The sequence below is a fragment of the Geotrypetes seraphini genome, chromosome 1, assembly GCF_902459505.1.
Source record: "Geotrypetes seraphini chromosome 1, aGeoSer1.1, whole genome shotgun sequence".
Lineage (NCBI taxonomy): Eukaryota > Metazoa > Chordata > Amphibia > Gymnophiona > Dermophiidae > Geotrypetes > Geotrypetes seraphini.
The window spans coordinates 119,515,363-119,542,567 of record NC_047084.1 but is presented as its reverse complement, the minus strand read 5'-3'; the positions used below and the strand labels follow the sequence as shown (position 1 = coordinate 119,542,567).

Genomic DNA, 27,205 nt, shown 5'->3' with positions numbered 1-27,205 from the left:
CTTTCATGAAAATCAGACACAGTATCTGTCTGCACCACCTCTTCCGGGAGACTGTTCCAAGCATCTACCACCCTTTCTGTAAAAAAAAGTATTTCCTTAGATTACTCCGGAGCCTTTCACCTCTTAAGTTCGTCCTATGCCCTCTCATTCCAGAGCTTCCTTTCAAATGAAAGAGACTCGATTCATGTGCATTTAGACCGTGTAGATATTTCAACATTTCTATCATATCTCCTCTCTCCCACCTTTCCTCCAAAGTTTTCAGATTGAGATCTTTAAGTTTGACCTCATATACCTTATGACAAAGACTACACAGAATTTTAGTAGCCTTCCTCTAGACTGACCCCATCCTTTTCATATCTTAAAGAAGATGCGGCCTCCAGAATTATACATAGCATTCTAAATGAGGTCTCACCAGAGTCTTATACAGAGGCATCAATACCTCCTTTTTCCTACTTGCCATACCTCTTCCGATGCAACCTAGCATCCTTCTAGCTTTCACCGTCACCTTTCCAACCTCTTTGGCCATCACATAAGATCATCACATACAATCACACCCAAGTCCCACTCTTCTGTCGTGCACATAAGTTCTTCACCCCCTAAACTGTACTGTTCCCTCAGGTTTTTGCAGCCCAAATGCATGACCTTGCATTTCTTGGCATTAAATTTTAGCTGCTAAAGTTCAGATCATTCTTCAAGCTTCACCAGGTCTTTCTTCATGTTATTCACACCATCCGGCGTGTCTACTCTATTGCAGATTTTTATATCATCCGCAAAGAGGCAAATCTTATCCACCAACCCTTCAGCAATATCGTTTATAAAAATGTTAAAATGAACAGGCCCAAGAACAGAACCTTGAGGCACAACACTGGAAACAAAAATCTCATGCACGAATACAGGATGTCTGGGGCGGTACTTGGAGAGACCTCCCAGGAAAGGGATTTGGGAGTTCTGATTGCCAATTCCATGAAGCCATCTGCAAAATGTGCTATGGCGGCGAAAAGTGTGAACAGAATGCTAGGAATGATCAAGAAGGGGATCACGAACAGATCCGAGAAGGTTATCATGCTGCTGTACTGGGCCATGGTGAGCCCTCACCTGGAGTACTGCATCCAGCATTGGTCGCTGTACAATGAAGAAGGACATGGTACTACTCGAAAGGGTCCAGAGAAGAGCGACTAAAATGGTTAAGGGACTGGAGGAGTTGCCGTACAGCGAGAGATTAGAGAAACTGGGCCTCTTCTCCCTTGAGAAGAGGAGACTGCGAGGGGACATGATCAAAACATTCAAAATACTGAAGGGAATAGAATTAGTAGAGAAAGACAGACTGTTCACCCTCTCCAAGGTAGGGAGAACGAGAGGGCACTCTCTAAAGTTGAAAGGGGATAGATTCCGCATAAACGTAAGGAAATTCTTCTTCACTCAGAGAGTAGTAGAAAACTGTAACGCTCTTCCGGAGTCTGTTATAGGGGAAGTCACTATCCAGGGTTTCAAGACAAAGTTGGACAAGTTCATGCTAAACTGGTGAGAGTGGACTCATTTGGAGCACTGGTCTTGACCTTGGAGCTGCCGCGTGAGTGGACTGCTGGGCAGGATGGACCACTGGTCTGACCCCGCAGCGGCAATTCTTATGTTCTCAGAGCAATCTCCATTGATCAGTAACCTCTGTCGCCTTCCACTCAACCAGTTCATGACCCAGCCCATCACTTTGGGGCCCAACCCGAGAGCACTCAGTTTATTTATTAGACGTCTGTGTGAAACACTGTCAAAGGCTTTGCTAAAATCTAAATACACCACATCTAGCGCACATCCTCTATCCAATTCTCTGGTCACACAGTCAAAGAAATTGAGCAGAGTTGTCTGACAAGACCTACCTCTAGTGAATCCATGTTGCCTCCGGTTCTCTAATCCACAGGATTTCAGAAACTTGATCATTCTCTGTTTTAAAAGTGTTTCCATTAATTTGCTTACCACAGAAGTCAGACTGTCATTGCATCACTGCTGGATTTCCTTCATACCATATTCAGTCAGGGTACCAGTGCCCTAATCCTACAACTAGACCTGAGCAGTGCCTTCGATCTGGCCGACCATATCATTCTGATTGACTGTCTGGAATCAATTGGTCTTTCAGGTAACGTGCTAAAATAGTTTCAGGGTTTTTTGAGCAAACGATCATATCAAGTCTATAGTGACAATAAAAAATCCTGCAGTTGGGTAAATTCTTGCGGAGTTCCGCAGAGCTCTCCTCTATCCCCCACATTGTTCAACATATACCTTGCCTCACTAGGGAACTTACTTCAAAGCTTAAAAATTAAATTTTATATCTATGCTGATGATATCACCATAGTTACTCCACTTACTACTCTGACCTCCGAAACAAAGATTCATATATCATTCATTCTAGAACAAATTGAACTATGGATGACCGACTTCAAATTGAAGCTCAACACGGACAAAACTAAATTTTTCCTGGCAAGCCTTAACAACAAAATCAAAGACTTATCGATCTCCTTAAACGGTCAGGTCTTCCCTATTAACCATTCCATTAAAATTCTGGGAGTGACTCTGGACCGCCACCTTACTCTAAATGCTCAAACAGATTTACTGGTTAAAAAATGCTTCTCATTACTTTGGAAACTCAGAGCCATCAGAAAATACTTTGATGCAGTATCTTTCCGCCTACTGGTTCAATCTTCCATCTTAAGCATGCTCGATTATTGCAACATAATTTACTTGGGAGCCTTCAAAAAAACCATTCTAAGACTCAGAGTCATTCAAAATTCAGCAGTTTGACTGATCTTTGGGCTGAAAAAATAGGATCACATAAGCCCCTATTATCAAAAACTCCATTGGCTTCCCCTGGAGATGCGAATTCTGTTCAAGTTCTCTTGTCTGTGTTATAAATCAATACTTGGTCTGGCCCCCACTTACCTAGTTTCCCAATTTAATCTGGTAAGTTCTATAAGGCCCACACGAAGAATACATCTGTTCACCTACCCAACAATAAAGGCCTGCCACTATAAAAGATTCCTGCCCAGAACCCTCGCCTTCCAGGCAGGCAAATGGAACGATTGGCTTATCTCACACTCCTCAACCTACCTCAATTTTAGAAAATTGATAAAAACGCGTTTGTTCAATCGATTTGTAAACTAACAATTTTATAGCACTACAAATTCAACCATTAACCTTAAGAACTTTTTAGCTTTCTACTTCTTCCATTATATAAGATTGTATAGATGTCTTTGAATTGTTGACCTCTTCGCTGATTGTCCAGCGCTTCTTGTTGTAAACCGCCTCAAACTTTTCATGGCTTTGGCGGTATTTAAAAATAAAATTATTATTATTATTATTATTTCTGGCCTGTAATTCCCTACTTCCTTACTCCACTTTTGTGGAGAGGGACCACATCCGCCTTTCGCCTGTCCTCCAGTACCACTCCCGACTCTAGCGATTCATTGAAAAGGTCAGTCAATGGAGCTACCAGAACTTCCCTAAGTTCCTTCAGCACCCTCAGATGTACACAATCCGGTCCCATTGCTTTGTCTACCTTTATTTTAGCTAGCTCCTCACGAACACAACCCTGAAAATCGATCATGGTCTATTACTCCTCCATTCCTATTCACGTTTGTCTTCTGCAGTCCCCTATGTGGAAGCTGATAAAGAAAAGTCCGAATTGCTTAACAAATATTTCTGTTCTGTGTTCACGGCTGATGCGCCAGTAGCGGGACTGCAAAAGACAAATGTGAATAGAGATGGAGGAGTAATAGACCCTGATCAATTTTCAGGGTTGTGTTCAGATCAGAAGACAGCTTAAGGATTAATCCGTAGTTGGAGATTATAGCACAGAAGATGCTAGCTAGATTTATTGGGAATATTTTGATTTTTTTAAAAAGGGACAAAGGTAAATCCAGCAGAAATTGTATCGTAGTGTTTCAGTTGCTAGGCCTGCTAAAGAACTGCCGATAGGGATCTTGGTGAATCACTGGAACTTTTGGAGGGAAGGAAATAACGTTGTACACATGACACTGACCAGTGGGGGAGCAGAGCCACTGCCAATTTGGGGGAAGCTACAGCCCCTGTGGCCGCCACCCCTCCTCCTCCATTCTGACGCCTTTGACTGCATGGTATGGTTTAATATTAAGATGGGTATAGAGAAGGCTTGTTCAAAAGCAAAGGTTCTAGACTTTAAAAAAACTAACTTTGTTCGGATGGGAGTTTATGTCAAGGGATTGTTGTGTGGGTGGGAACATCTGGAAAGAGTGGAAATACGGTGGGCAAAACTGAAAGGAGCGATTGTAAGGGCAACAAACCTTTTTGTGAGGCAAGTAAGTAAAAGTAAGAGGAAAAGAAGGCCGATTTGGTTCTCAAAGTAGTAGCTGAGAAGGTAAGGAATCAGAGGTTAGCTTTCATAGTAACATAGTAAATGACGGTAGATAAAGATCTGAACGGTCCATCTAGTCTGCCCATAAGTTATACCCATTACAAATACATGATTGAATTAACTTGTCTCTTCTTTGATATTTCTGGGCCATAGACTAAAGTCCACCTGGTCTTGTCCTAGGTTCAAATGCTGAAGTTGCCATCCAAGCTCACTCCAGCCTATCCAACCATCCTGTTTGCAGGATATCTACCATAAAGTCTGGCCAGTAACATCCTCATGTTCCAAGTTAGTGGAGTTCCCATTGATGTCCTCCCCAGCCCATCCTACACCAAATCGTCACATATGGGGCACAGACTGTGCAGGTCTGTCCAGTACCGGACTTAGCTCTTTAATTTACATTCTTCGTTTTCTAATTAGAGATCCTCTATGTTTATCCCACACTTTTTTGAATTCCATCACCATTTTCCTCTCCACCACTTCCCTCAGGAGGGCATTCCAGGCATCTACCACCCTCTCTGTGAAGAAGAATTTCCTAACAATGCTCTTAAGTCTTCCTCCCTGTAACCTCAAATTATACCCTCTAGTTTTACCATTTTCTCTTCTCTGGAAAAGATTTGGTTCTATATTAATACCTTTCAAGTATTTAAATGTCAGTATCATATCTCCCCTGTCCCTCCTGACCTCCAGAGTAGACATATTTAAGTCTTCCAGTCTCTTCTCATACTTCTTTTGGTTCAAACCCCTTCCCATTTTTCATTGCATTTCAAGCAGGTACACAGCAATTTTGGCTGGGTAAATACATTGGTGGAGCTATATTGTCTTATGGTGCATTTCGTAAAGAAATTAAGTCAGCGCTGTTTGACAAATTTATTTCTTAAATGTGGGTACTATTATTAGCAAAACTCTATTTTGAGTATATCTAAGTAACTGTTGTATTTTTAACTATTTGTATTTCGCTGATTGTCCAGCCTTCTTCTGTGTAAACCGCCTAGAAATCGTTTGGTTATGATGGTATCGAAGAATAAAGTTATGTTATCGCCTTCCTCTGGACCGCTTCAAGTCTTTTTATATCCTTCACCAGATTCGGCCTCCAAAAATAAGTAACTTGGCCAGGGTCACAGGTAACAGTGTGGGGTTTGAACCCACAACCTCCGGGTGCTGAGGCCAAAGCTCTAACCCAGTGGTTCCCAAACCTGTCCTGGGGGACCGCCAGCCAGTCAGGTTTTCCAGATATCCCTAATGAATATGCATGAGAGAGATTTGCATATAATGGAAGTGACAGGTATGCAAATCTCTCTCATGCATATTCATTAGGGATATCTGGAAAACCTGACTGGCTGGGGGTCCCCCAGGACAGGTTTGGGAACCACTGCTCTAACCACTGTGCCACACTCTTTACTACCACAAATAACCAATTGCTCCACAAATAGTAAAAACAGAAAGGGCTTAATTCTAGTAAGTTAAGCGGAAGTACATGCCCTACCACCAAATAACTTAATTGGTTTAATTGTTGATAATGGGTGAGGTAACTGATCGCATCATTTAAAAGTCATTATAAAAAAAGATGTCGTAATTGCGTCTACAGAGTCTCCTAATGCCACCTAAGGACAATCAAGTGGAGAAAGCTTCCTCCAGGGCTAGGCAAATCATGGGTTGTATCCGTAGAAGTTTCGTCAGCCGTAAGCCCCAGGTTATTATGCCATTGTACAGATCCATGGTGAGATCCTATCTGGAATACTGTGTGCATTCTGGAGACCACATTATCAAAAAGATGTGTGGAGAGTTGAGTCGGTTCAGCGAATGGCCACCAGAATGGTTTCAGGACTCAAGGATCTCCCGTATGAGGAAAGGCTGGATAATTTGCAGCTATACTCACTCGAAGAATGCAGAGAGAGGGGAGACATGATCAAGACGTTCAAATATGTCACGGGCCGTATCAAGGTGGAAGAAGATCTCTTTTTTCTTAAAGGACCAACAGTGACAAGAGGGCATCCGTTGAAAATCAGGGGTTGGAAATTTCATGGCGATACCAGAAAATATTTCTTCACTGAAAGGGTGGTTGATTGCTGGAATAATCTTCCACAACAGGTAATTGAGGCCAGCAGCGTGCCAGATTTTAAGAAAAGATGGGATTGGCATGTGGGATCTCTTCTTGGAGGTAGTTAGGGAGTGGGCCATTAGGGTGGGCAGAGTAGATGGGCCATGGCCCTTTTCTGCCGTCATGTTCTATGTTTCTAAAGCAGGTATGGTTTGCCCTTAGGCGCCGGTACTATAGGCCTGTAAAATTAGCCATATGTCAAACATAAGCCACGATTCTCTTAACTGCGCTAATAAGTGATTGACATATGATAACACTGGTTTTGGAGGCACCAGCCGATATAGGCGCTGTTAGTGGAATCAGGCCCAAAATGTCCAGACCCTACTGAACAGTAAACACCTGCTGTGAATTTAACCGAATGCAGGACTATATGAATATGTTTTAATTTTCTTGAGAACTGAGACATTTATTACAAATAAACTCTCCGTGAGTTCTAAAAGATAATTAAACGATTAGATTCATTTCATGTGCTAAAGCTTTGGGACACAGGTGGTTTTCTATAGTTTGGGCCTGTTTACGGCTTAGGTAGATTTTCAGGTGCTTAAGAGAACAATCGACCAGTTCATGTTGGACAATTGAGGACTTAAAACTCCATAAGATGGTTTAAAGAGAGATTTGTGAATACACAAAGTCCTTTGGCAAAAGAGGAGAATGTTTCCAAAGCATCATCAAGTTTCTCTTTAAACATAAGCAATTTCATCATCCACATAACAAACTATTTGGATTTCCCAGCTCCAGAGATTAAGAGGTGCCATTCCCCACACCCACCTGGAGAAGAGTTTTTATGTAGAAATCTGTTGATGGAATTTTCTGATGTACAATATTTATTTATTCAATTTTCTATGCTCAGAATGGTTTACATAAATTTATTCAGGTTCTCGAGCATAATTCCCAGTCTGTCCCAGTGGGCTCACTGGGGTAAAGCACGAAGTCCAAACACCCATAATCCATTCCCTCGAAGAACTCCCTCCCTATACCCTCTCTCTAGAATATTCCAAATTATACCACCAAATCGTTCAGTTTGCTGACCACACTCAAGGGTGTTAGTGATCCCAAAAGGGTTTTTGACTGCCCTTCTGTCCACTGACATGAACTCCACCAAAAAGTTCTAGTGTGTCTGTGTGTGTTTGAGTGTGTGGAGGGAGGGGGGGTTCTGCACTTATCCTCAGGAGCAACTACCACCACTTGGAAATTAGAAAAGCCTTTCACACTAGCCATTCATCGCACTGACTAGAGCAAACTTCTTAATCTGCAAGATAGGGCAGCAACTGCATTCCCAACATATTGCTGAACTGGGCCCATAGAGCTTCCCAAAAACTCGATTCTGGGACAGGCCCATAGAACATGTTTTAAGGTCCCCCCTCCTCCACACATTTCATACAAGTCCCCGATGACTGTTTCCATCTTAGGAGTCCTCATGGGATGAATATATAAACAATGTAGCATCTCAAAATGAACTTCCTACTGGATATTTTCCACCAAATTACAGCTTTTTTTTTTACACCCTACCTTGGGTCTTCCTCAGAATAACAACCCTCTCCAAAATCCCTTTCCCACTTACTGATAGCATTGCATAAGGAAGAATGTTTAAAATCTCTCATAGCGGCCTTATAATACTCAAAGATCTCTTCACTCACAGCACTTAAAGGCCATCTTGTATCATGCCCACCAGATCATCACACATCAATGAAATGACCTAGTGGTGCATCTGTTGGTATGAGAACTAGTCCAAAGAGGAAAGGCCGTATTGGTCCTTCAACGTATCAAAACTCAGAATATCAGTTTCTGCATTCTCCTGCACATGCTGCACTAAGCATAAGCCCTTCTGTTGCTCTTCCTTAAATATATGCTCCCCCAATCCCGACTTAAAATACCCATTCCCACAGATGGGCAGGTATTTGGAACCTGCAGATGGCAGACCAAAGTGCCAATGTGCCCTTTGAAAGGGGAATTCTGCACCCAAAAAATTACAAACAAAATGTGCAAAATTTTAAAAATATAGTGCAGAGAATTTTCCAAATTTTGAGTAGAATTTCCACAGCAGTAAATTATATCAACTTTATTCTAAAGCAGGGATTCTGAACCCAGGACACACCCAGCCAGTCATAATGAATATACATGGATAGATGGGATACGCATGAATAAGCATGACATTGATCCTTGGAGTCATACACAACTCCACCCTATCATATCAATCTCAAGTATCCAACTTAAGGGAAAACATCTTTTTTTTTTTTAACATCATTTTTATTAAAGAGATGATTCCTCAAGGAATCGGTGCTGGGACCGCTCCTGTTTAACATATTCATTGACGACCTGGAGGCGGGAACAAAATGCGAGGTCATCAAATTCGCAGATGACACCAAACTATTCAGCAAGGTTGAAACCACGGTTGACTGCGAGAATCTCCAAAGGGATCTTACGACATTGGAAGAATGGGCGAAAAAGTGGCAAATGAGCTTCAATGTAGGGAAATGCAAGGTCATGCATATAGGGAGAAGGAACCCGATGTTCACTTACAAAATGGGGGGATCAATGCTAGGGGTCAGTAATCTGGAAAGAGACTTGGGAGTGATGGTAGACACGACATTGAAGGCGTCGGCACAGTGCGCCACAGCCTCGAGGAAAGCAAACCAAATGTTAGGTATCATTAAGAAGGGTATCTCGACCAGAACGAAGGAAGTCATCCTGCCACTGTACCGGGCTATGGTGCGCCCGCATCTGGAATACTGTGTACAGTACTGGTCACCGTACCTCAAAAAGGGCATGGCAATGCTTGAGGGAGTCCAGAGAAGAGCAACTAAACTGATTAAGGGTATGGAAAACCTTACATACACTGACAGACTGAAGAAGCTGGGGCTGTTCTCCCTGGAAAAGCGGAGACTCAGAGGAGATATGATAGAGACCTTCAAGATCCTGAGGGGCATCGAAAAGGTTGACAAAGATAGATTTTTCAATTTGAAAGAAACCACAAGAACAAGGGGTCACTCGATGAAATTGAAGGGGGACAGGTTTAAAACAAACGCAAGGAAGTACTTTTTCACACAGAGGGTGGTGGACACATGGAACACCCTTCCGGAGGCCGTGATAAGAAATAGCACAGTACAGGGTTTCAAGGATGACCTGGATAGGTTCCTGGAAGACAAAGGGATTGAGGGGTACAGATAAGAGCAGTGGAAGGTTTAGAGATAAGTGTAGAGGTAGGCAATAAAATTAGTCAGGGACCGCTGACCAGGCAATATGCCTGATGGGCCGCCGCGTGAGCGGACCGCTGGGCTGGATGGACCTCTGGTCTGCCCCGGCGGAGGCGACTACTTATGTACTTATGTACTTATGAGATCACAAGAGAAAACAAGCATGGGTCCTAAATTACACAGTAAAAGTGCAAACACTGGCAAGCAGTACAAAGGCGCAACAGTCAGCAACAAAAGTGCAAGATATTCCAACAAAACCCAAGACTGGCGAAGAGCAAAAACAGCCTGCCTCTCCTGATAGTCTCATAATGTTTTGAAGATGTTTCATCCCACCCCTAGAATATCCCACACATGAAACAACACACATACCAACCAACACAAAGCAGTCAAACAATTGGGCAAACCCCTCTCATGCTCCCCATTCATACAGTCCCCCCTCCCTTCCCCCCCCTCGCCGGAGAACCAACGTCAAGACTTATCCGACCATTTTTTCAATAGAGCCACTTTGCCATACTAACACAAATGCTTATACTGTCTGAGCTAGATTACTGCAACTCCCTTGATGAGGGTCTAAACTCTACTCTCCTGAACAAACTACAGATCATACAAAACATGGTGATCAGATTAATATTCAAACTAAAAAAACTTTGATTTTCTCTCAGGGTTTCCACAGCTGCCATTGTGCTTGTTGCAGGTTTCCAGGTAGCGCTGTGTCTTTTCAGGTAGAAACCGACGTTTCAGCTACCATGCTGTGGTTTTCTTATGGGCATGATCTGAAGTCTGCAGTTTGACTTTGTAAATACAAAGTGAGACCCAGAAACCTGCAACAAGCACAATGCCAGCTGCAGAAACCCTGAGAGAACATCTAACCCAGTTCCACGGGGAGAACATCTTTAAACCTACCAGAGACTTTTCCATTCTATGGACTTTCACAACAAAATTCATATTTCTGACCAACTGACTTTCCCGCCAAAATTCAAATTGGTGGACTGCCTTGTTCCCAACCAGGTCAGTGAACCCACTATTTCCAAAGTCACACAGCAGACTTCAGAGCACACCCTGAAGAAAGCCACAGCATGGTGGCAGAAACATCGGTTTCTACCTGACAAAAATGCAGTGAGACCCAGAAACCGAAGGTACTGTTTTTAGTTTTCCATACTCCGATACATTTATTACTTTTAAGTTCCCCAATTTGGGGGTGAAGATGGGGAAATGGAAAGTTATTCCTTAGTCTTCTCCAAACTCTGTGCTACAATTGGGCCTAGGACTCCTTTATATTGTATACATTTTCAATGGAATTCGATTTGCTCAGTAATAAAAAAAAACTTGCACTAATAATTCAGTTGGAAGGAATATATTTGAGTCTGGAGTTTTGTTCACTGCCTAACCACCAGTATTTGAATCCAGTAGCTCTGCTTTGCCTCCTAGTCTGGATGGGTTAATGGAGGGTGGACAGTTTGCTAGTTACAGTAGACTCACAAATTGAGGGAAGGTGGCCATTTGGTTCTTTTGATGATTGTTACCTTGCTGTATCATCCTCAAGTCATCTGGAACAGATTCGATGAGTTATCATTTCCATGACCAGTTCTTCCTCCAGATGACTGTGGATGGTAGAGAACCAATGAGGCGATCGTATTTATTAAGTTTGTTATTTAATTCTCAGCTCTCAAGATGATCTACAAATAAGAAGTGATGTCTACACATTGAAACCTCAATGTCTGGCAGCTTGACGATAATCTTAGCAGGGAGGGTTGGGTTAGGGACGCCACTCTTAACAATTTTAAGGTGGATAAAGAGCACAAGCAAAATACATTTTTTGATTTACAGTTTTTATTAAATTTTAACGAACAAAAATATAAAATCAAAGCCCAAAACACAGACAACAGGGTATTCTTCTAGAAATATAAAACGAGACTCATCTAATTTGCCAATTCCCGATTCTGCAGACTTTACCGATACCTCTTTGCAACTTCCTTCCACTATTTTTTCAGTTCTCTTAACTGTTTTAGGGATCCTTTTACTAACCTGGAGTAGTTGTGGGATTGGTGTGTGCTACTCATGTGCTAAAAATTAGATTGTATTTTGTAGTGCAGGAGGCCATTTTGAAGGCGGAGCTTAAGCGTGCCTTTTGCTAATCAATTAATACAGGGTTAATGTGGGAGCCTTTACTGCCTACAAAACAGGTGGTGGTAAGTAGTGATGTAGTAATGGGGGGCAGTCCACTCCGGATGCCTACCTGGCGGGGGCGCTGGTGCCCATCTTCCTTTCTGCCCCCTGGCTTCTTTCCACTCCTCCCCCTGCCACGCGCACACCTTCATTCCCCACCTCTAGCTCTTCAGGGCGTGAGCAGGAACTCCAACCTTGCGCCTACATCGGCTCTCCCTCCGTCACTTCCGAGCCCTGCACCTAGGAAGTGACATCAGAGGGAGAGCTAACGACGCTGATGCGAGCAGCAAGTTTGTAATGCTGTTCGTGCCTGGAAAGTTAGCGGTACCGGGGAAGGGAAGGGGCATGCTTGTGTGGCGGAGAAGAGGACGAGGGAGGGGCGCCTCTCACCCTCACTAGGCCACTGGTGGTAAGGGCCATAGGCCAAGAGGGAAATGAGCACGTGGCCATTTTGCAGCTCAGCGTAGAAACACTGGCCGCTTCTTAACACAGCTTAGCAAAAGGGCCCCTATAGCCCAGATGTACAAATGGCGTTCTAAGTTATGCAGCAGTGGGCGCCTTACCACTGCCTAACTTAATTGGCTTAATTCATTTTAATTGGTACAGGAACTCACCGTGTCATTTAAAAATAAAAATGGAGGCGCCTCCAGGAATGGCGCCATTTTTCCGACTACAGAGGAGCTTAAGGATGCCTAAGGTCACAGAAGCCATGGTTAATGCTGGAAGTGACCTAAGGCATCTCCGTCGTCGTGATTCTCAAATTAGTGCCATTATATGATTGACGCATGACCAGCGCTGCTTTTTTAGTCGGCCACTGCGAACAGCGCCAGCCTGAGAATCTGGCCCTATTGGTCCACTCTCTGGGGGCTGTTCTAGGCGTCAAATATTTCTCAAGAGTGTATGTGCATTCCTCCTATTTTCCACTGCTTGAAGTTTACAATACCGTTCTTAGCTTTTTGGAGTTCCATTCAGATTCATGTCAGTGTTTAATTCTCTCCCTCCTTAAGCCCCTTCTTGTACTCTGGTGGTCGCTCCTTCTTCTAAAACCAGGCTAGGGATTTCCCATAAGACTCCCTTTGAGTTTCTTGCTCCAACCTTTTGGGATTTTTTTTTCTTTCTGGAATCTTCCTTGTCTAAATTCAGGAATCAGCTCCAAGACTTTCTTTTCAACAAGTTTGTCATTCCCTATCCGCCTCCTCATTCCTTTTATAATTCCCTACCTGAGCAGTGTGCATAGATTGACCCTTGTTGACCTGTTTGTCATAATTAGATTGTAAGCTCTTTTGAGCAGGGATTGACTCTTGTGTGTATAATGTACAGCACTGCATGCGTCTGGTACCACTATAGAAATAATACATAGTAGTAGTAGTAGTAGTAGTAGTAATCTACCCAAGAATGTTCTGGCATTTCAGATTTACTACAGTTGCCTTTCTCTTCTGAGCATGATTTATGGCTGTTGTCTTAATAATATAAAAAAGTAAAAGGGTTGGAGGATACATCAATGAACTTCAATAGGCCCAGGACCCAGCATAGGGCAGAAAGGTTACAGTGGAATATTGCAAAAAAGTCCGAAATTCTTCATATTCAGAGACCTAATTTTGCTTCACCGAATAAAGCATCACTATTTGTAGAAGGCATCAATCGTATCCTGGTAGAGTTGTAGCACAATGTGTCGCCTCAGTTTCATAGTTGGACCTGGAGAGAAGGCAAAAGACAAAATCAGAGAGGAAGTAACTAGAAACTGGAAGAGCGCTAGAACCATGCGGTGGATGTCCCTTCTTAACTCTGCTCTAGAACCATGGGAAGGACGTCCCTTCATAACTCTGCTCTAGAACCATGGGAAGGACGTCCCTTCATAACTCGGATCCTCTCTTCCCATAGTGACAAACTTATTTGTCTATTGTCTTTCCTAATGACTTTCTCCACACAGTCCATATCCCACCCCCAAGAGACGAAGAAACTGCAGAAACAGACTAATCATACAGCTTGAATCACTTGTTTAGTTTTTTAAAATGCTAGGACTAGAAGGCATGTGATGAAGCTACTACGTAGTAGATTTACAACAAACTGGAGAAAAAGGTTTGGATAATTTCCTAAAACAAAAGTCCATAAACCATTATTGAAATGGCTTGGGAAAATCCACTGTTTATTCCTCAGATAAGCATCATAAAATCTGTTTTAGTCCTTGGGATCTTGCCAGGTACTTGTGACCTGAATTGGCCACTGTTGGAAACAGGATACTGGGCTTGATCGACCTTCAGTCTGTCCCTCTATTGCAATTCTAATGTTCCTTCTAGCCCATGGCAGCCATTAGCAACACAACATACTGTACAGTTGCCCATAACAAATCATCTTATCCATAGCATTTATCGTCAGAAAAACAATGAAATCCTGACTAGCTTCCCTATGGCCTAATAGCCCCTGGGACACAATGAGCACTCGAATAACTCCCCCCCATCCATGAGATATGAGCACCGACCTATTTCTCCTCCAACCACTGAGAAATCTTTGTCCAGAATAGTCCATTTTTGTATCTTCTGGGCATTGGACACAGCTCTTTCATTCACTCGTTCTATTCCCTCCTGGATGGCTTTGTAGATGACTGGGTCCTTTGAGCCGATCACCTCAGACACACGTGTGGCCCTGCTGCCCAGCTCCTGGCAGAATTGGACAGCTTCTAGGTTTAATTCATCCTGGGGTTCCCCGGTTTTTCGATCTATGTTGCACTGAGAAGAAAGGAAAGAGTACGGTTACATTGTCCAACATCATCACTCAGAGGAAGCAAGCAGCTAATGAAGCAATAAGGAAGCATCATTATCCCCTTCTTCCAAGATGTCTGTCTTTCAGTCAAAGGTAGACATAGGGCAAGAGATAGTCACCATAAAGACAGGCACACGTTATTTGAGTGGAATGGGGTGGGGGATTCAAAAAAGGCGTTCTGCTGAGGAGAGACAGGATACATCCTTGATCCCAATCAGCTGAAAGTATTTCTGGAGAGCTATTGACTGGTTATAATGCCCCAAGTTGGAATGGCTGGAATAGGCTGATTAGATGGACTTTGCTGTCCAGGGACACCTGGATAAGTACAGCTATTGTTAGTATGTGTTGGAATCTGTAGCCTGTTTTCCAGAATATCTCTTTTTTATGGTCTTACAGGAAACTGACCTTTGTATTATTATTATTATTTTAATATATACTTATTTCTAGTTTTGGTGACAGTTCCAAGCCTAACTTATAACTTGTCCTGAAAAGTTGAAAATTTCAATAAATAAAATATACTTTTTAAAGGAGTGTTCTATTAGTTTACTCACCACAGAGGTCAGTCTAACTGCCCTGTAGTTCCAAGCCTTCTGTTATAATTAGTTTTGGTGTAGTTTGGTTGCTGTAAAGGTATAGGAAAGTTAGGCCTAATTTGGCACTTTCAGACCAGTCTAAAACTGTTTTTAATATTAGAGAACTGGGTTGTCAGCATTATTGAACCAAGCTGGTGTACCAGAACATACCAACATGAAAGCCTGAATGTTTACTCTAGACCATGGGAATGCAAAAACCATGTACATGATTACATTACATTAGTGACTTCTATTCCGCTTGTACCTTGCAGTTCTAGGCGGATTACATCAGAAGATAACTGGACATTTCCAGGAAAAATTACAGTTTAGGGATCTGGTTATATAAATTGAGTCTTTGGGAGAACTTAAGGGATGGGTAGAAATTTGAGGATTACATCAGAAGAAAAACTGGACCTTTACGGGGAAATTACAATTTAGGGGGCTGGTTACATAGTTGAGTCTATGAAGGGGAGATTACTTGAGTAGAACATTTAATGTCACAGTAATTTGAAATGCTCAGTGATCAGAGGGTGGGATCGTGAGTGAATTGTTGTGTATGATAAGTTAACTTGTGCTTTGCATCAAAAGGCAAACCCGAGTAGTACAGGTTCACCCCTTTTTATCAAACCTAATTTACATATTTTTGACAAGTGAGCACACCTACTTCTGGGCACATCAGCCAATCAGAATGGAGGATTCACCTTAGACCTGACCACTCTCCGCCCAAGCCTCATCCATTTTGATGATGACAACAAAAGTGACATCATAAGCCCACCCCTTTTTGGTGTCTGTTGCCAGGCACCGCCCTCTACAGCTACAGAGGAGCATGCCCAGTTGGCTTCCTTTTATATTCCCAGCCTTAAAGTTTGGTTTTATAAACTGTGTCTATGAGCAAATGACTCAACCTTCTTCTCTGAGAGCATTATAGCTTATTATCTCTCTGGAAGAAAAGGCATTTCATCCTTCAGTCTAGCTCAGTGGTGTCAAAATTGCGGCAAGCCAGGTACTATTTTGAGGCCCTGGGTATGTTACCATTGTTCTGGAACTTCGCCCACCTCACTGCTGTAACCTCACGCAAGCGCTTTCTTGAGTCCGTATGTGATTGTGAGGTGGCGTGGAGAGGACAATCGCATACAGATGCAGGAAAGCTCTTGCATGAGGTTACAGCAGTGAGGTGGGCAATGTTCCAGAACATAAGGTAACCATTGGAGGCAGTTCAGGGGAAACTGAGAGGGGACATGATCGAAACATTCAAGATAATGAAGGGAATAGACTTAGTAGATAAAGACAGGTTGTTCACCCTCTCTAAGGTAGAGAGAACGAGAGGGCACTCTCTGAAGTTAAAAGGGGGATAGATTCTGTACAAACTTAAGGAAGTTCTTTACCCAGAGAGTGGGAGAAATCTGAAACCAGAGAAATCTGAATCCGGTGGCTGTTATAAGGGAAAACACCCTCCAGGGATTCAAGACAAAGTTAGACCAGTTCCTGCTGAACCAGAACGTACGCAGGTAAGGCTAGTCTCAGTTAGGGCGCTGGTCTTTGACCTAAGGGCCGCCGTGTGAGCGAATTGCTAGACACGATGGACCACAGGTCTGACCCAGCAGCGGCATTTCTTATGTTCTTATGTAATCTCGTGAACTCTCGTGAAATTCGGCACCTCTCCTGGTGGTGACTGCTTGATGTAATATGGCGGTTGTCTCAAGTGCTGGAGGAGGTGAGAGCTGAAGGCAGTTGCAGACACGACCACCGGACACTTAAGGCACAAGTCGGCTATTGATTCTCCCCTAGACGACTCCACCAAAATCTTGTCTCTTGCAGTTGATACTTTAGATTAGAATCTAAATTATAATTTTGCAGGAGGTAAAACTCTTTATAGTTTCTAAATCTTTCCTTAATTGCTTCTGATCAGCTGAAAGCAGTGCAACATGCAGAAAGTGAAACACTATCTAAACTTCACTATCAGAAGCAATTAAGGAAAGATTTATAAACCATAATGAGTTTTACCTCATGCAAAGCTGACATTAACTCTTTTTCTGCAGCCCTCCAAGTCCCTATAAATCCCCAATGTGGCCCTGCAAAGGGTTTGAGTTGGAGACCTCGGGTTCAATTCTGCCTGTTATGGACCATCCGCATTCACTCTTCTACATTTTAAACCGTTTCTTAAATCAAACTTTCTTTATTTCTGTCATTAGACAGTAACGTATGAGAACACACACACAGAGAATTGTTTGGACAAATACCCAAGTCCAGCCATCTTTTTTCTCTCTCTACCCAGATACCAAAGGCTGTAATTTACATTTTCTAAAAAGTAGAGCGTTAACTCCAAGAGAGAGAAAATAAAGCTTAGACAGACAGTTGAATCAACAGGCTCTAATGCGAATGCAGACCCCCTTTCCCACCCATCCCTTTCTTGGCTTCTCTTATCCATTTCCATAACCATCCCACAGCCCCTCACCCTCCACTCGCTCAGCTTATTCATTCAAATTTCTACACCATTCTCCCAGGGGAGTTCAGAACGGTTTACATGAATTTATTCAGGTGCTCGAGCATAATTCCCAGTCTGTCCCAGTGGGCTCACAGTCTATCTAATGTACCTGGGGCAATGGGGGAGAAAGTGACCCGCCCAGGATCACAAGGAGCAGCGTGGGCCGGCACGCACCACCACAGGGTGCCTAGGCTGTAGCTCCAACCACGGTGCTGCATTCTCAGACCTATTATGGTAACAGATAGCATGGTAAACTTAGACAAGATGGCAAAACAGCTAACAGCCTGGTGAGACACAGCGTGGTGAATATGGTTCGGCAAGCGTGCATGATGAAACACAGCATGGAGGACATGGAATGGCAAACATGGCGTGAGAGAGAGGTTGTAGCATAGCAGACTGTGTGCTTTACACAGTATGGTAAATATGGCATAGGAGGATAGTGGTGAACAGTATGACATAGTGTGGTAGAACACTGACCCATACACTCTCCACCACTGTCTTTCCCCTCCTTTCAAACACTACACTATGTAAGTCTGTCAATGAGGCAGTTTCTTCTCCTCTGCTCTCGATACCCTCACTCCTCCATGTCATGTGTGCCCTTGCTGACCTCTAAGATCCACTACTTATGTTCCTGTGCCTGATCTGCAGAACGTCAATGGCTGAAATCCTGTGCTCACGCTGATTTAAGCACTTCAGATTCCTGATGATCTCTTTCCAATTAGCCCTTTTGCTTGTGAAATAAGATTACTATATCCGTTTGACCAATTCTCTTGAAACCAACCTTCACTGTTTCCTTGTCATGCTCAACTCAAAGTGCCCTCATCCGACTCCTCCTTTGCTTTCTCCCCAGGCTATGGCTCAAGGTTCACAAGATTAACCTTGATTTCTCGAATTAATTGACTCCACCTCTCCCTCCTCCATCGACCCCTGCCACCTTTTCTTCCTTCTCTGAAATCCCTGAAGAGGAAACTGCACATTTTCTTTCCTCCTCCAAACTCACTAACAGTTCCTCTGATCCCGTCCCACCCGTCTACTGATCACCATATCCCCCACCCCCAGAAGGGAGACTTTTTGGCCAGAACTGGATTTCTGTCAACCTTATCCTGGTTCATTATGGGATCTGCAGCACTGATTTCAATGGAGAAAATCATGGACTACAAATACTACACTGCTTGGGGATGTAATTTTAAACCAGGACTGGTCAAAAGTCTCCCATCTGGAATGGGCAACCTCATCACCTTACCGCTATCGATTGGTGTACCCCAGTGCTTTCTCCTGGGACCTTTCTTTTTTCTATCTAGACTTCTTTCCTTGGTGCTCTAATCTCCATGTCTTCCAGTATTACCTCTATGCTGACGACTTACAAGTCTACCTTTCTACACCTGAAATTTCTATGGGAATTCAGGCCCATTTCTCACCTATCTGTCTGACATTGCTACCCGGATGTCTTGCCACCATCTAAAATTAAACATGGCCAAGACTGAGCTCCTTATCTTTCCTCCTAAAACCACCTCTCACTTTTCTCCATTTCAGTGGGTAATTCTCTCATCTTCCCTGTCTCACCAGCTTGCAACCTCGGGGGTCATCTTTGACTTATCTCTTTCCTTCTCTTCGCATATCCCACAGACTGCCACAATCTGTTGTTTCTTTCTCTACAATGTCGCTAAAATCTGGCTTTTCCTTTCTGAGCGCATTGCCAAGACCCTCATCACCTTTTGCCTAGACTACTGCAACCTGCTTCTTATTGGCCTTCCGCTAAGCCATCTCTCATTTTCAATCTGTTCAGAATTCTGCACCCCTTTCCTCAAGTCGCTTCACTGGCTCCTTATCCATTTCTGCATACAGTTCAAACTCCTCTTATTGACCACCCAAGCAGCAAAACTAGACCACCAACTCTCCAACTTACTGATCTCAACCGCAGACTACAAAACCTTCTGAAAAGAAATAAAAACCCTGCTATTCAAGAACTCTATAATGACTAACTAACACACTAACTAACTAACTAACCCGCTTCACTCTTTAGCACCTACAAAAATGTCCAGGCAACGCCTAATGTACTCCTAAATGTCCTGACAACTCGTATGCAATCTGCCTTGAACCGCAAGGTAATGGCGGAATAGAAATCACTAATGTAATGTAAGTGTATTCATTTACTGTTCCTCAGTATCTCTCTTATCTCTCTTTATACTCTACCCTGGGAACTCTGTTCATCGATAAGCATCTCATATTGGTACCCTACTCCTCTGCTGCCAACTTCTGATTCTGTCCCTTCTACCTGGCTGTGCCGAATGCTTGGAACAACCTGCCTGACTCAGTATGTCGGGCTCCATCTCTGGTGGTATTCAAATCCATGCTGAAAGCCCACTTTTTTGAAGCTGCATTTAAATCCAAACCCAACCAACTTTGTAAAGCACTCTCTGTTTGACATTCTCTCCTTAGTCCCCTATCTACCTTATTTCTTTTGTAATTCCTTACCTGGTCAACATGTATAGAGTTACTTGGATCCTAATAGCTGGGACGTCCAAGTGCCGATAATTGAAACCAACTTTCTGGATGTCCAGCAGGACTTCCAAGCTGCTGAATGTCCAAGTGCCCAAAGGGGCATGTTGGGAAGTGTGGAATGGACGGGCATCGGGCAGGCTTAAACCTAGACGTCCTGCAGCAATAATCAAAGCTTTATCAAGATATCCTAGGTGGAACTTACTTAGACCTGTTTTACATGCTTCTAAGTGTCCCAAAGGTGACTAAACTGACAAGATGACCACTGGAGGGTTTAAAACATGACCTCCTCCCACCACCCAGAGGGAAAAAACCCCCATCATTCTTCCCATCAGCTGATCGTGGCAGGGGAATCCCAATTAGTTGAACCAGTTTTGGGAGTCCTGCCAGCCCAGCTGATGCGGGTTCCCCCTGCCAGGATCAGCTGTAGAAGTGAGCGGAGTCGTGCAGAGGAGCAATGCTGGTTATTACCCCCTGAGGAAGATCTGCTTTGCACAGATTGAAATGCCCTTTTTCCTGCTAATGGGGCGTTGGGAGTTGTACATCTCCAACCAGCACTGGTTCATGGTTTATACCATCTAACGATAAGTGTTGCTTCTTCTCAAGTGGATTTTTGTGATTAGTGTTTTTGGTTTTTTATTTTTTTCTATTACATATTTTAGTTTAATGATAATTTATAAACCACACACTTGCAGATGTAGCTTTCTAGGTAGGATGGGACAGGCGTAGGCGATGAAAACTTGGAATCAGGATGTGGGCCTGAACTAATATAAAGATTATAGGAGGTCCTTTGATCTGATCACCCATAGTTATAATATGCCTGCCTCTTACTGAAAATAAAATTACTGTTTAGAAAAAAAAAATAGTGCCTTATAGTGATTTTGTATGGGAAGAGACAATATTGAGGACAGAAACATTGAAACTTGCCTGTGTTAGGTACATTATATATTTTCTAAAATTTCTTGGGGACATCCATGTTAGTCCCTATTTTGTTCTATGCCACATTTTGCCATGGGTTGTATGTTTATATAATTATTAAGTGCTTTTCTTTCTTTTTATCCTAGGATCAGATGAACTGGCAGTGAGATTCATCTCTCCCTCCCTCCCTTACAGCCACTGATCCCCCAGCCCCCTCCACAGAGTATCCTCCCCTACACCCCTCCCCCCAAGACCCATGACACTCCCCCAACATCCACACAAACTCCTGACATCCCCCCCGATACCTTCCGAAGAAGAATCAGCAGGAGGAATACCCACTCCCTCCTCCCATTGAACCCTGACACCCCACCCCAAACCGTGGCACCTTCTAACCTCTGGCACACCTCCTGAACCCCTGGCACCCTACCCTGAAACCCCCTCCCCTACAACCGCATACCTTCAATGACAATCTGGCGGGAGGCCTGACTTTTTATAACAGGCCTTCCTCTTCCCGGTTCATCCTGGGATGCACCGGGAGCAGCCTAAGGTGGACCGATTTGAAAATAGATCTTTTCTCTACTGGATTTTTGGACCCTGGCACCTAACATGATGATACCTACCAGTGCCTAATTTGATTTAGGTGGCGCTAGGCGTGACTATATATGGCGCCTAACTTTGAACAGCATGCGCTAGGTGATGTCTCCCTCGACACCTATCAAGTTAGGCACCATTTACAGAATTAGGCCCAAAATGCCTTGACGACAACCCAGTGGCGTACCAAGGAGGGGCGGGGGGGGGGGGGGGGGCGACCGCCCCGGGTGCACACTACAAGGGGGTGCACAGCCGGCCGGATACGGAACCTCCCGTGCTGCTGCAAATGGCACCTAAGTGCGGCTGCTGTACTTAGAGCAGAGTCGGCAGCCGCGCTGAAGTGACCAAAGGTCCCGCCATGACTGCACCGTCTACCGCCTCTGTTCCGGAAGAGGTGACATTGGGGGGGGGGTGTAGACCGGCAGCCGCAGTCATCATGGGATCTTGCCGCAACTAACTGCGTCTGCCGGCCCAGCCCCCTCCGACGTCACTTACCTCTTCCATCCGGAGCAGAAGCAGTCATCGCAGGACCTTTGGGATGGAGAAAGAAAGGAGCATATTAGGGTGGTGAAAGGAGGTCAGGGTGGCATGGAAGGGTGTGGAGGGTGAGAAAGGGAGTCAGGGTGGTATGGAATCATGGTGAAGGGTGACAAAGGGGGGTCAGGGTGGTATGGAATCATGGTGAAGGGTGACAAAGGGGGGTCAGGGTGGTATGGAATCATGGTGAAGGGTGACAAAGGGGGGTCAGGGTGGTATGGAATCATGGTGAAGGGTGACAAAGGGGGGTCAGGGTGGTATGGAATCATGGTGAAGGGTGACAAAGGGGATCAGGGTGATATGGAAGGGTATGGAGGGTGACAAAGGGGGGTCAGGGTGATATGGAATCATGGTGAAGGGTGACAAAGGGGGTCAGGATGGTATGGAAGGGTGTGGAGGGTGACAAAGGGGGGTCAGGGTGGTTTTGAATCATGGTGAAGGGTGACAAAGGGGGGTCAGGGTGGTTTGGAATCATGGTGAAGGATGAGAAAGGGGGTCAGGGTGGTATGGAATCATGGTGAAGGGTGAGAAAGGGAGTCAGAGTGGTATGGAAGCGTGGTGGAGGGAGAGAAAGGGGCAGATGCTGATGGAATTGCAGGGAAAGAGACATAAGGGGGAAGGATACTGCATGGAATTGGGTTGAGGGAGAGAAAGGGGGCAGATACTGATGGACATAGGGGGGAGGGAGAGGAGAGAGTGAAATGCCAGATCATGTGGGTGTGGGAGAGGGAAGGGAAGAAGAGAGGAGAGATGACAGACCATTGGAGGAGGTAAGGGAGGAAGATGGATGCCAGACTAATGGGGGTAAAAGGAAAAATGGAAGGGGGATGCATAAAGTTTCTAGAATAGGAATAGAAAGAGAGAAGATGCCAGAGAAGGGGCGGGACCGCGACAGAGGGAAGACAACTCGGACAACCTATGGCAGCTTACAAAGATCGCTAGAGCCAACGATCATCTTCTGCAGGGCAGGCTGCTGAATTTCAGTAAATTGCTGCAGGGAAGCCACTTCCCGACTGACCCTCCCCACTCGCCCTCTAAAGCAGGAGCGGCAGGACAGCAAGAGGCAGCGCTGATGCTCCTGCTTTAGGGATGAGGGGGGAGGGTCAGTCAATGAATCGTGAGGCTGATTTTTTGGTGGGGTAAATCAATTTGAATCGATTCACCTGAAGTGAATCGGTGAATCGATTCGAATCATGAATCGGGCAGCACTACTGCTCACTGCAGTATGTAAAATGCTCCTTTTCCTAGATATTCATGTGTGACGTGTGGATTGTTACTAAAAATCATGTTTTTCATACTGCTGGGGGAGGTGTCAATAAATGATGGGCCCCGGATGTCACATATGCTAGGTACGCCACTGCGACAACCGAAAATGGGACACATGAGAAGGTTACAATTTTGTTGCACCAGAATATTCAGAAAGAAAAGATGGGGGAGTTTCCATATGCTCCAGGATCCCATAGCTGCACTTTCTTTCCTCACCTTCAGGGTGATCAGCAGAGACAGAAATTTCCTCTCATCTCCAATAACCATGGCATTGCTAATGATCGGCACCTCCTCCTTCACACTATTCTCAATTGGACTGGGTGGAATGTTCTCACCACCTGATGTAATGATTAGCTCTGTAAGCAATCAGAAATCAGATTAGGAAAAGGAATTTGTACTATAAACACAGAGCTCAGACCAATACTGCTTGCAGAGTGGAGGAGGAGCCTGTTGGTTAGTGCAATGGCCTGAGACCCAGGAGACCTAGGTTCAATTCCCACTGCAACCCCTTGTGACTGCTTTGATTGCAACCATAGACAAGCAGAAAATTAAATCTCATCCCCATTCCCACATATTTCACCCATCTTGACTCTCACCTCAGTTAAACTGAAACCATTTTACATTTTTACATGACATATAGTTTTCTTCGCTGATTGTCCAGCGCTTCTTGTTGTAAACCGCCTCGAACTTTTCATGGCTTTGGCGGTATATAAAAATAAAATTATTATTATTATTACTCATCAACAAATCAATTGACACATTATTTCAAGATTATTCCAGATATGATTATTCTATAAAATCCTGAGTGGAATAGAATGGATTCAAGTGGATCAATATTTCACTCTGTCAAAAATGACAAAGACGAGGAGACCCACGATGAAGTTACAGGGAAATACTTTTAAAACCAATAGGAGGAAAATTTTTTCACTCAGAGAATAGTTAGAGGATGTGGTAAGAGCGGATAGTGTAGCTAGTTTTAAGAAATGTTTGGACAAGTTCCTGGAGGAAAAGTCCATAGTCTGTTATTGAGAAAGACATGGGGGAAGCCACTGCTTGCCCTGGATCGGTAGCATGGAATGTTGCTACTCCTTGGGTTTTGGCCAGGTACTAGTGACCTGGATTGGCCACTGTGAGAACGGGCTACTGGGCTTGATGGACCATTGGTCTGACCCAGGAAGGCTATTCTGATGTTCATTTATACAGCAGGAAGACAGGTGATCTGAAGGCTCCTGATGGTAAAGATTTCATTGACATTCAAAATCTCCTGACCTGGAAGACTCCATCTGAGGATTTTTCTCCCATGTCCTCATGTGTGTGAAGGCCCTCCAGGTGGGCCCTGAGACGCCGGAGGGGGGGGGGGGGGGTTTGCCATAAGGGAAGAGGGCCAGAGAGAAGGAGAGGTGCCTCTCGCCATGAGAAGTACATCCTGTAGGCAGTCAGCTGGCACCGGTGCCTCTTCGCCTCCCCATTGTACCGTGGCACACTTGAAATCGCAGGAGGCACACAGTTTGAGATACACTGGCCTATAGGGATAAGAGGAGATAGTGGATGGATGCCGCAGATGGGCAGACTGGATGGACCATTTGACCTTTATCTGTCGTCATGTTTCTATGTATAATGCTGCCTAACCGATATCTATTAGCTTCTATCTTATCATTGTATGTCAGGATCGAATTTTAAGTATTGCCAAGAGGTCTAATTTTTCAGGTAACTGATCCAATGCTTGTCTATCACAGATTATTAAAGATTCATCCAGATTAGAAGCCCCATGTGCACAGTATATCATCCCAATCCTAAAAACATTTCAAATTTTGAGAAGAAAATCATGAATAAAGAGCAGTAACTAAGAAAACATGCTACCTGACTAGTAGTAACTTATTGTAAGCTAACTGAAGAAACTGAGGGATAATTGAAGAGCTGCAAACTCACCCAATCGAACTCTACCATATGGCTCTGACCAGGCTGCTTTTTACCTTTAATTCTGCCAGTGATGTAGAGGAAGCCATGTTGGTCTAGTTTCCCAATATCCCCCGAGTGCAGCCAGCCTTCCTCATCCAAAGCCTCAAGAGTCTTTTCCTTCATGTTCAAGTATCCCATGAAGACATCTCGACCCCAGTAGCAAACCTCCCCATTTCCATCTTTGTCTGGTTTATCAATTCGAATCTTGCAGCCCAGGAGCTCCTTGCCACAGCTATGGAAAGTAAAAGCAAAGAATCTTAGAATTTAAAAACTGCCTCTTGGGTCTCTCAGCTGGTTGCAGACAAGCATTAAGTCAGTGTCCCTCATATTTAAGTCCTATATTTTATGAACACTCTCCTTCACCTTGAGATTGTTGATGGTCTCTGTCCTTTTTGTCACTCCTGAGGTGACAGAACAGGAGAGAAGTGGCAGTGTAGCAGATGAAAGTCTCCTTGGTTCACTGATCTGAGGAATACCTTGGGAGAATGAGCCTGCAGGGTCGATTCTTCCTGCTTTTTCATTTTCCCATTGAAAACCATAATGGATCAAAGAATTTGGGTATGAAAGTAAATTCTCCAGCACTTTCACTGCCATGATAATGACAAGGAGCAGGAATTGACTGTGAATAAGAGACTGTTCATGATTCTCCACAGTGATGGCAAAGGATGTGCTCCTGACGACTCAAACTGATAAAAAGGAAGGTATGTCTATGCAAGTAAATAGCCTGAATTATGACTAATCTTCTCACAATAGGGAGGAATGAATTTGTATAAGTGACTCACTGACCTCGGGATTAAAAAGGAATTCGATGTTGATACGACATGTGCCCCTGTGCTTTCACTCATCCCATAGAGCTCATGCAGCGGCAGGTTGATACTCATGAAGTAGTCGAAAATATCTTTGGAGGTGGGAGCAGCTCCAATATTACAAATATGACAGCGATCGAGACCCACAACTTCCTGGATCTTCCTTAACACCACGTAATGAGCCAGTGTGTAGCCCCAGGGTACAGAGTTATTTCTGAAAGAAAGCAAATAAATTACAGCCCAATATGTGTTGGAAAACTGCCTAATGTGCCCCTAACTCACCTCTCTGCTCGCCTCTTATTGTATTCTCTTTAGCGATTCCTCTTTCTCCTTCCTGCCTTAATTTCTGATGTAACCGAACAACTCTTGCTACATAATGGCGCGATTAGCAGCTTTGAGTCCTTACCCATTCATATGGTTGTAGTTGGCCCGCAACCCAATGGCTCTAGCTTGAGCAGTTGTCTTCTTTCTCATGATAGATGATGTAGCATCCAGGTTCTTTAGTTCCTCTTGAATCTTCTCCCAAACCCGTGGTACCCCGATGAATACTGTGGGACGCACCTCCTGCAAAGTGGTGATCAGAGAACCCTAAAGCAGGAGAAAAAAAGAATGATAGGGGAGAAAAGCATCAAAGGAAGTTCTTCCATGTCAAATATCCTTCAGTCTTCTGTAGTAATATGAACGTTCCATTTCTCAAAGATGCACCACGGATACATGTTCAATTCCATTTAAAACAATTGTGGTATCCAAACAGTTCAGAATATCATTCTTTTCCATCTTTTTTGTCTTCATAGATTTTCTAATATTTTTCTACAGTTTTGGAAAAAATAATCTAAGGCCTACTTCTTCATGTCCCATCCTTAAAAATCATTAGTCCCCCTAGGGCTTCTTCATTCGTAACTATAGCCCCTACAATATGGAATTCAAAGTCTGAGAAAAATTTAGATAAATTTAAGGGCAACCTTAAAAAGCTTCT

The 27,205-nt window shown here is 43.9% G+C and overlaps 1 protein-coding gene across 5 annotated transcripts in view; it reads right to left on the bottom strand.

Annotated features, from left to right (window-relative positions):
• Positions 1-12,959: 12,959 nt before the first annotated feature.
• Positions 12,960-27,205, bottom strand: part of LOC117356937 (long-chain-fatty-acid--CoA ligase ACSBG2-like) — an 85,165-nt gene continuing 70,919 nt past the window's right edge. For all 5 annotated transcript variants that reach the window (XM_033936935.1, XM_033936917.1, XM_033936927.1 and 2 more), the window contains 6 exons: positions 26,636-26,817; positions 26,210-26,443; positions 25,438-25,655; positions 23,681-23,820; positions 14,316-14,562; positions 12,960-13,531 (listed from right to left, as the gene is read on the bottom strand). In XM_033936935.1, the coding sequence (XP_033792826.1) occupies positions 13,458-13,531; positions 14,316-14,562; positions 23,681-23,820; positions 25,438-25,655; positions 26,210-26,443; positions 26,636-26,817 (1,095 nt within the window). In that variant the 3' untranslated portion in view covers positions 12,960-13,457. The remainder of the gene's footprint in view (positions 13,532-14,315; positions 14,563-23,680; positions 23,821-25,437; positions 25,656-26,209; positions 26,444-26,635; positions 26,818-27,205) is intronic.